A 9,913-nucleotide genomic window follows, 5' to 3' on the forward strand; every position below is an offset into this window, starting at 1 on the left:
AGGTTCTAGATAAGATAATCGAAGCTATGGGCGCTTGATTACCGCTTCGATAAGCCTGGGTCAGATAATGGTCCTCGGCCTGCTACTACCCTTATTGACCTCAGAGTATACAGATACAACACTTGACATGCTTTCGTAACATCTAAAAGACCCAAAAATGCCATACATAACCCAGAATAATGTCTGTGTGCGGAAAGGTGCTCGGGCGCTCATTATGCGGTTGGCCATCAGCTTTGTGATCCGGACTTGAGTTTTGGGGATTTGACCTGAGCCTGCTCGGCAACCGTACTCGGTAAGCACAACTTCATAAATGCCATTGTGGGATTAACCGAATTGTAACGCGATCACAAGATCATAGTCTCGTCCCCAGCCATTCTAGCGCGCCCGGACTTCGCCGGTCGGAGACTGCGTCGGACATCAATGGTGATGTGCAGTCTCTGGTGATGAGTAAGGCGTTCGTGTATGCAGTCAGACATATATGTAAAAGTGCCTCTGATATATTCTTGAGTACATTTGTGTTTTTATAAGCCCCCTGCAACGGAGAGTACCACTGCAGCCCAAATAGCCGCCAACGGCAGGCTACGGGCGCGGTATGTGTGCGCGTCAGTCACGTGCGGACGAGACCCCCCCGGATGATCCAAGTGGACCAGACGCTCTAACGAGCCAGTGCACTTTGCTTTCAAAGTCCGATGCACTGGCCGACAGTGTTTACACGTCGGAGTTAAGAGCGGATGGAAACGAGACTAACAAGATCAGCGCGCGCGCCGTCTCGCCCACCGCGTTTCACTCAGCGCCACTGCCTGTCGCTTGTCTTGGCCTGTCCTACTTGCACAGATGTGCAGGAAGATAGAGTGGTCGTTTTCAGGCGACTTCTTAGCACACCAAGATGGCTCCGCAATACAGCAGCTGGCCGGCAACCTTTGACAAATCCAGATAAGGAACTGCAGCCACCGCCGCAAGCTCAAGCTCAAGACTTGACAGCAACGTCATGTCCTATCGGAGATTTGATTAATTCGCCATAGTAGGTCTAAGACCTTTGTATATCACTATTCTAACGTGCCTTTACTGCGCCATACGCTGTTTGATGATGACAGCGGGCCTCGACCTGAGCGGACACCTGCGCTAAGACCGATGCCCGGGCCAGCAGAACGTGAGGACAATGCACCTACCAGTGATGCCGCAGAACCATCAAACGGCCCACCGCGCTCTACTGGGGCTGCCGTACAGCCTAGGGCGGTGTACTCGTCCTCGCGAGCGGCGACCGTCTCGAACATGCAGCCCTTATCCTTGCAACGAATTCCAAGCGTCATCAACTATGGAGAATCGAATGCCCGGGGGGGGGGGACGTGGGAGTATCAGAATCTGGCGCGAGAAGACCACTCAGGCGAAGAATGAAGTCGCTGCGAGCGGTGGCGCAGTCGGTATTGGCAAGCTACAATGTCCCCTATCCGAGATCCAGCGCTGACAGCGTATCCAGAACTTGCCGGCGAGATTCTCGACGCGAGCACGGCGCGATGCCCAGACTCTACGGCGCAACTGATAACTCTTTGCTTGTATAGAACACTAAAGTCACCATTATTCATAGCGGAACGCGACTGCTGAACGATGTCTACCCGGACAAGTTCCGGAAGAGCTTAGAGCAAGAGGTTCTTGCCAGGGAATTACCCTCATGGACTGAGACTATACCGACGTCTTCTCCGATCCGCCCTTCACCATCGATATCGTCACGCGCAAGGGCAAGGCGAGGAGGGTGTCCACCTTGTGTTACGCACCTTGTCCCCTCAAGGCCTCTGGTTCGCGCATTGATATCCTCACAGATCCAGGCCTTCGGCTCGCATCCAAACCCAAATGTCATCAGCACGCCCAGTGCGGGCGTCCTCACCAAGGCCGGCCATGTCGAGGTCAAGCCGACGCTGCAGGACCACCCGGGAGAGTTTGTCGCAGGCAACATCGTCGAGTGGCACGAGCAGAAGAGACTATCAAAGGCGGTAACCACATGTCAATTAACGTGCAGACCTCATCAGCAGCCCATAGGGTCTACAAGGGTGCAACGTTCCAGCGGAGATGGTTCTCGTCTTCCTCGGAGGGGTGGGTTTAGACCTGACCTCGTGCGCGAACACTGCTAAAAGGTCTATATAGTCGCATGGCGCTGGATACATTGATATGTTATTGGGCATTATTTTGGGCAACCAGCTCGCCAGCATGCTCAACGGGAAGAATCTTGTCATAAGCATGTCAAGGAAAGATACCAGATACCAGACATCTGTATCCCGTTCGCGTCTGTTCTGCTTCCTCCGTACTTGTTCGCATCGTTCTGGACCTGTTTTACTCGCTTATGTTCCGTATTTCTTCCCAAAATTGCTCTTAATGTGCAGTCTATAATCGATAACACTCACCATTGATGTGACTCTTCCCGCTTTCGCAGTCTACGCAAGAGCGGAAAACCTCGTATACCGGATCATTTGTGATTTGACATGTTACATGTGAACAATGCTACAATTGGGTCGTGATATGGTGTGTGCATTCTGCCAGTATGCGTAGACGAGCATGATTAGAAGAAGGTACTTCCTTCTGGTGGCTGAGGCAGCTTGCGATTGTTGAAGGCTCCCATCTCCCTGCATAAGCACACGTAAGCGTCGTCATAGTCGTGTGGGAGGTAGCATACGTACCTCCGGATCTCTACAAGCACGGTCTCGATACTGTTATTCCTGTTCCAATTCGCGAGGCACGGCAGCTTCGAGGGGTCCACTTTGCCATCGACCTGGTTGACGAATGGCAAATTCACTCGCGAAACGAACTGCACTATTGGCGGTCGTTCAGGATAGTCATCGCCACAGGTAATCTTGAGGCTGTATATACGATTCTCGTGCACGGTCTGTCCCGGCCACGGAGTCAGCGCGGCATGCAGGGGGATGGGGGCGATCGCGCACGCGCGCGCCCCCGCACTAGAGCACGCACATGTCCGGGACCTATGATCGTGCCGTTCCAGTGGCTCATCATGATATCGTCCGAGTCCTCGAGGCCGTAGGAGCACGAGCCGTCACCGATGCCCTTCTCGCCCTTCTCGAGCTCCTCGAGCAGACGGAAGTTGCGAGGGACTGTCCAGGACGGTCAGCGTTGCGCCCTGTGCGCGAGGGTGACGTGCGCACCTTTGGCCATTGTTGGTATGGGTGCGATGTGAGTGAGAGGCACCGAGACGAGAGGAGCAGCAGGGAAAGTCACGGTCACAACCCTAGCGAGAGCTCTCGAGTTAGGGGTAACTAACCCTAGACGTCGTCACTTCCACAAAATAGGAAGTGCCCTAGAGACGGCAACATTGCGCCAAAATTTCCCGTTTTGGGAGGTTATTCCCTTCACATCTGATGGACTTTGTGACATATCACGCCCTATTACCACATCGCCCTATCTCATCCCGCCGCAGTTCTCACTTTTACATTCGTCTTCCATTTGTTTCACGATGTTTAAAGCTGGCCAGACAAACCCATACGACGAGATTATTGGTACGTTAATTCGAGTGTCTCTGGATCCTCGCTCGGGATTTACGTCGGCGCGACAGCGAAGACTACCGATGAGAACCTCACGGGCGAGAACTGGGAGCTGATCCTGAACTTGTGCGACAAGGTACAGGAAGAAGGGGAACAAGGGTCAGTTCAGTTGTACTTCACCTGAGTTTGTGCTAAGGAGAGAGCACATATAGGGCACGAAATGTCATTGCGTCCATCTTGAAGCGTCTGACGCACAGAACGTCCAATGTCCAGCTGTACACACTCACCCTGGCCGAGTCGCTAACAAAGAACTGCGGGATTGAGGTGCACAGAGAGATAGCATCCCGTGCTTTCACCCAAGGCTTGGAGAGACTGATCACGGACCGGGTATGCTTCACATTGCGTCCCCCGCTTTCGATGGCTTCTTGACAAATGCTACAGAATACCCATGAGAAAGTACGGCGCAGGGCGCTGGGCCTGATCGCGGAATGGACCGCAGACTTTGAGAAGGACCAGTCGTTAGGGGTCATGGAAGAGTGTTACGCGAATCTCAGGGCGAAGGGTGCGCCGTCTCCGCGTCGTCGCTCAAATAGGGACAGCTGATGCATCGCGCGCAGGCTACAAGTTCGATACTCCGAACGAGCCCCCGCCGCCCGAAGTTGATGACGACATCCGCCGCAGAGAGGAAGAAGAGCTCCAACGCGTCCTCGAGATGTCCATGCATGACAAAGGCGGCCGTGGCCAGTGGAACGAGTACTCGCTCACGTCCTCGAGCGGCGCGGGCGCGTCTGTTGCTGCTGCTGCTGCGTCGGGCTCGCGTGCGACTGCGACGCCTACGCCCGTCACAAGCTCCTCAGCCGCAGCACGCCCGACATACGGCGGCTATGTTCCGTCCGCAAGCCCTGCATTGTCAGGCGGGCCACCTGCAATTCCGACGCCCACACGGTCGTACAGTACCGCCAGCGTGGCCAGCGCGACAAGCGCAGTGACCGCAAGCCCTGCACCGTCGATCCACTCGCAGGACAGCGGGACCCAGATCGTGACGCGCGTGCGCGCGCTACATACATTCGAGCCCACGGAGGCGGGTGAGCTCGCGTTCGAGAAGGGGGACATCATCAAGGTTGTCGACCGTGGCTACAAAGATTGGTGGCGAGGGCAACTGAAGGGCCGCACGGGTATCTTCCCCGTTAACTACGTGGTATGTGTGCATTACGGTTGTCGTCTTGCTGCAGGTGCTGATATCACCACAGGAACGATTACCCGAACCTACAATGACTGAGATCGCCAGAGAAGCTGAACAGGAGGCGGCGGTGTTCACGCAGGCAGCGAATGTGGACCGCTTACTCACTATGCTTCGACAGATGGACCCTGCGAAGGATAACCTCGCAGATAATGAGGAGATTCAGGTTCGTTAGAATCGTCGAATCCGGCGCATATATCCTAACTCGTTTTCAGGAGCTATATCGGTCGTGTATGAGCCTGCGGCCTAAGATCGTCAAGCTAATCGACAAGTACAGCCAGAAACGAGGTCAAGCCCATCTACTTACATCATTGCAGAGCAGATGCTGACTAGTTAATTCCAGCTGACCTCGTGACGATGAATGAAACATTTGTAAAGGCTCGATCCATTTTCGACCGCATGATGGAAGAGAGCTTGGCACGACACACATCAGTCGGTGAGTATACTGCATGCATCTACTGTATCTCTCGTTTTCATCAATGACTTCCAGGATACGATCCTCGAGGTGGATATGGTCAGCCACCCTACCCTCGGCCTGACTCTCAGGCACAATCATTTGGGTGGAACCCGTCCATATACGAGCAGCCTGGGTACGGCGCGTACCCTCCGCCCGCAGGTGCCTACCCCCCGCCTGGACCTGAACCCGGCTACCCTGGCGCGCCACCGCCTTCACAGCCCTATGTTGATCCTGCAGCTTACCAGCAGTCGGGACCAGGTGCTTATCCGCCGCAACCTTACGGTGCGCCTGTCACGCCGTCGCCTTATGGTGCACCCGGCCCGGCGCCTCAGGTCCAGCCGTATGGGTCTGGCCCCGCACCTCAACAGGTGCCGCATCATGGTCAGCCTGTATCTCCAAGTTTGGATCCTGCACAACCACCTCCGCAGCAGCCACCAATGCAGCAGCAGCCTCCTGGTCAGCAGCCTCCAGCTCAGCAGCCTCCCGCCTATATGCAGGCACCCATGCAGCAGCCACCACAGCAGCCACCTGTATCTGCCAATCAGCCCGCTGCTGCGATGCACCAGCCACAAGATCAGGGCCAGGGTCAAACCCATCCTCAGCAGCAGCAACAAGACTCTCAGCCTCCCGCGGGTCCACCATTCGTGTACGATCCAAACATCGCATACCCCGACCCCAACGTACAGGCATGGGCACAGTATTACGCGCAAGGCGGAACGGATCCTACTGGCGCAGTGTACTTTATCTCTGTTCCCGGTGTCAAAGAGGCTTCGCCACCAGCTACAGCACCCGCCCCGGAACATCCCGCCAGCCAGTCGCCCGCCCTTTCGTCAACCGCACCGCTGAATATCCACCACGTGAGTGCCCAGCCCGCAGGTGCAACATCTGCCGCAGCCCCTAGCTCGCCGGGCGCGCAGCACCAGGTGCAGCAGGCGTTCTATCAGGCAAACCCTGGCTCGCCGAATGCGTCGAGCGGCAGCCTCTCGTCTGCTCCGGGAGGCCAGCCCGTAGGCGCGTACGGCGTGTCACCGTACCCTGCGCCAGGTGCGTATGCGTCGCCCGGTTCGACGAGTCCCGCTGGTGACAAGCCCGCGTGGGCGGGCTCGTATGGGAGTCTTCCAGGCCAGTTCGCAGGCTTAAACGTCAACGGGGAGGGCCCGCCCCCCAGCAATCATCCTGGTACCACACCGGGCGTCGGCGCTCCTGCATGAGCCCTGCGTCTTGCCTGAAGACTCGACGAGTACGAAGGGAGGATGTAGACGATCGAGCGGGAGTTGGTCATCGAGGTACTCGTCGAGTGGTGCATGGACGACCGGAGTGATGCACGTATATTCGGACGTGTCGGTCTTGAATATATCTTTCGATTTTAACGTTTAGGAGGTTCTGACGACTGTATCAAAGTTTTTTGAACGCAATCCCTCTTGGGTGTGTCTGCTGACTCTAGATTATTTGCCCCCTGAACCGCACACCTATGGCGAGTAGCGCCAGTCTGACCGGCTGCATCGTGATAGGCGCGAGTCCGACTTCTTCTGGCAGAGAAGGAAATATCCCTGAATTTAAAGATGGGTCGCGCAGAGGAATGGCACGAGAGATGTACATTGGTCTACGCGAAGAACAAAGCTGTGAAATATGTATGCGATACAAGTCCGAGTGATGATACTACGTTGGCCAATACGATGAATAAGCGGGTCAAGCAGGACTCAGGCAGGACCGTCCTCCAACGTGGTAGACGCACTCGCCGTCTCCATCTCCGCCCTCCTCTTCTTCCGGATCCTATTGCTGCTCCTCCCAGAAGTCGTCTTGTCCTGCGGCGCGGTCCTCTTTCTGCCAACCTGTCCTTTCGGCCTCGTCGGCTCGTAGTGCACGAGGTTTGCGAACCGGTCTGGGACCTTCGGAGCAGGCGGAGAACCCTTGACGCGATGAGCAAGTGCCAGCATAGGCGCATGTGTTGTGAAGTCCTGGATAGGAGTCTTCGAGGGGGCTGCTGTCGCAGCTGCGGCAGAGCTTACACGAGAGCCAGGGCCAGCGATACCTTCTTCCCTTCGGCATTCCTCCACGTCTGCAGTAATCAAGGCCTGCACGGCAGATCTCAGCTCGGGATCAGAGTAATTGGCAACTATCTCGACACCGTGAGAAGCTTCGGCTGGTCGCGGAGTGGCCTTCAGGCCTCCCCACTTCTGTCTGCATTGCCTGACGTCGATACGTGAATAATGATTCCTGCCTATCGCGTAAAGACCATTGAGCAGGAGCGAAATATTGGAGCCTTCGTCCAGCAGAGTGATAGGTGGAGTAGCAGACTTCATGTGACGGATCTTCTCGCGACCTCCGACATAGTGGCCGTTCCCGAGATGATGTGCGGCATTGAACTTGTGGGAATAGTACAACGCAAGATACGTATCATTGTCTTCTTGACCCGCGGCAACAAGCCAGCAGCCTTCGGGTCGTTATCAGTGGACGCGGTGTCATGTTGGTGAAAACGTAGACAGGCAATCTTCGTGACATACACGAAGGACTCCAGATCGTCCTCGAGTTCGTTTGGTTTCAGGGGGCATTCAAGCAGAGTTCCCGACATGTATGTCCAAGTCCCCTATTATCAAGCGGTTAAACAAAAGTGCACAGGGAGGTACTGATGGCCCAAGAACGCACCGTCCGAGCATGCTGACTCGCGCCGAGATGTGGCTCGTCCGCGTACTTGCATGATTCCCAATCGTTCAAGAATCCGCCGCCTGTGTCGATGTCGATCATGATGTTGCTCATGCTCACGTCTCTATGCAATATGCCGGCTCTCGTGTAGACCCCCCAGTGCGCTAAGCAAGGGTTAGTACATAGAACGGTACCTAACACTCCGACGGACCGTAGACAGCGTTATGGAAGACTCGGATGAACATTTTACTGTCGTCGTATGTCTCCAGAGGACGTCCAACTTGCAGGATGATGACTCTGTGGTGGATCCGCTTTACCGGCCGCGATGGGCTATCTTCTATGTGCCGCTTGGACATGGCAACGTGGACAGCGACGTACCTCCTGCTATCGCAGTGGCAACCTTAGTAACTCCAGCCCCTCGGAGCCTCTTGTATACCTCCACTTCCGGATGGACCGTTGGGTGGTCCGCGCGCCAGTACTCCTTGATGAAGACGAGACGTCTGCGGTCGACGTCATAGGCAATATAGCCTTTGCCGCCTCTTCCAGTAAGCTTGTGAGATCCAGAGCAGTGTCTGCCTATGAGATAGGTATACGTTCTTACAGAGGACGTAATGTCCGCGGGTATATGTTCCGGAGCCAGTCCTTCGATATCAGGATATGTCACCTGGAGATGAGTGCGTGAGATGCGACGCGGAAATGGCGCTTGTGGTAGGTAATTTGTGACTCTGAGTGGGAACGCACCTTGTGGATTGGGTAGAGGTCGGCACCATCCAACACTTGGCTAGCGTACGTGTGATGCCAGCTACCCTCGACGAGCGTCTTGCGGTAGGCATCGAACACGTCAATCTCAGCTTGAGATGCCAGGCTGACACTGGTGTCGTACCCGATACACCTGGGATCGTCGTCACGAACCGCCGCGGCCAGGCGGAACAAGAATTTGATAAGGTGTCGTGGCTCCTTGTTGTAGTCAAATGCCCTTGCCACTGCGGCTCCAGCGCAGTCCCAGCGGATGAGCCAGATGAGGTCTTGTACGACGAACATGGTGAGGGCGTAGACGCGATGCTGGTGGAGGAGTAGTTTTGCCCCATATTCGACCATCAGTGCGCGTGACTCCTCTCCATCTTCGCTTTCGTTTAGTGCGAGCTTCTCGGAGGTAGGAACGAACGGAGATTTCGTTCGGTCCTTCATAACCTCGACGAGCAAGATGGTCCGGGCCCACATAGAGCGTCTAGGGTGGCTGCGAGCGGTCTGTGATTGCAATCCCTCGCGCTCCCCACCGGCGAATTTATGCGCTTTCTCGACAGCCAGAACAATCGAGACATCGTCCTCACAATCGTCTTCCCCTTCACTGACCTCCGAATAGTCCCCAGTAACGAACGCAGTGAGGTTACCACCGATGGAGGCAAAAATGCCGTTGATGTGTTCGCTCTAAGGTGGGGCAAAATTAACGTTCGCTCAGATAGGAGCTGAAAACCTTGTGCCACATACAAAGAGACTATCGACGTCTTGCTCGGCTCTGGCCATTGGCATGTTATCAAAATCGACTGAAAAAAGCTCTTCTGGAGGATCCGGTCCAGGAGCGTTCTCCTCTATCCACCGCTCGACATTAGGAACCTCCGCCCATTTCCATCAGGAACAAATAACCATTCTACCCGATGCTACCTGAGCTTGGTAGTGCTCCGAAGCATCGGGTAGCATTGGTAGAATGGTCAGTGTTTCCTGATGTCGTGGTCATCTCGTCGACAAGATCCCCGTACGGACCCTCAGGCTCACGCTTCGGGTCTTTTCCCGCGGCTCCTCTAGGGTGAAGAGCTCGGAGCTCCTGGTGGTGTGTATAAATTTTTTGCCTCTACATTGGCAGTAATGATTGGCGCAGAAGAAGTAGATGGTGGGGGAGGTAGTGAAGCGGGGCTATTACGTGAGGATGACTTGGGAAGAGGGCTAGTATGAAGATCCGAGGCTTACTCTTCGATTCAGAGCGAACCGTTTATGAAACAATCTGTCTTCGTATAAAGCAACTATCCTCCAAGATAGCAGCCAAAAATGTCAAGATGGCGAGGACGGGAGAGAGAGACACAGGCGCTTCGA

General features: G+C 55.2%; 3 protein-coding genes across 3 annotated transcripts; 1 reads left to right on the forward strand and 2 right to left on the reverse strand.

The window, feature by feature from the left end:
- Positions 1–2,444: 2,444 nt before the first annotated feature.
- On the reverse strand, positions 2,445–3,186 carry PHACADRAFT_264835 (uncharacterized protein). Its single transcript, XM_007401347.1, has 4 exons — positions 3,150–3,186; positions 2,959–3,098; positions 2,670–2,875; positions 2,445–2,615 (listed from the first exon to the last, which is right to left on the reverse strand). The coding sequence occupies exons 1-4, from the start codon at positions 3,157–3,159 to the stop codon at positions 2,552–2,554; spliced, it is 420 nt and encodes a 139-aa protein (XP_007401409.1). The 5' UTR covers positions 3,160–3,186; the 3' UTR covers positions 2,445–2,551.
- A 271-nt stretch (positions 3,187–3,457) lies between these two features.
- On the forward strand, positions 3,458–5,208 carry PHACADRAFT_105385 (uncharacterized protein; the record flags this gene model as incomplete). Its single annotated transcript, XM_007401348.1, has 8 exons — positions 3,458–3,500; positions 3,557–3,644; positions 3,698–3,872; positions 3,927–4,047; positions 4,103–4,683; positions 4,736–4,891; positions 4,941–5,013; positions 5,069–5,208. 8 exons carry the CDS (start codon positions 3,458–3,460, stop codon positions 5,206–5,208), a joined length of 1,377 nt encoding a protein of 458 aa, XP_007401410.1.
- Positions 5,209–6,730: 1,522 nt separating this feature from the next.
- On the reverse strand, positions 6,731–9,355 carry PHACADRAFT_188541 (uncharacterized protein; the record flags this gene model as incomplete). The annotated part of the gene is made up of 5 exons (XM_007401349.1): positions 6,731–7,616; positions 8,204–8,375; positions 8,427–8,489; positions 8,567–9,253; positions 9,314–9,355. 5 exons carry the CDS (start codon positions 9,353–9,355, stop codon positions 6,883–6,885), a joined length of 1,698 nt encoding a protein of 565 aa, XP_007401411.1. The 3' UTR covers positions 6,731–6,882.
- Between the last annotated feature and the right edge of the window lie 558 nt (positions 9,356–9,913).

The sequence above is a fragment of the Phanerochaete carnosa genome, assembly GCF_000300595.1.
Source record: "Phanerochaete carnosa HHB-10118-sp unplaced genomic scaffold PHACAscaffold_12, whole genome shotgun sequence".
NCBI classification, from domain to species: Eukaryota; Fungi; Basidiomycota; class Agaricomycetes; order Polyporales; family Phanerochaetaceae; genus Phanerochaete; species Phanerochaete carnosa.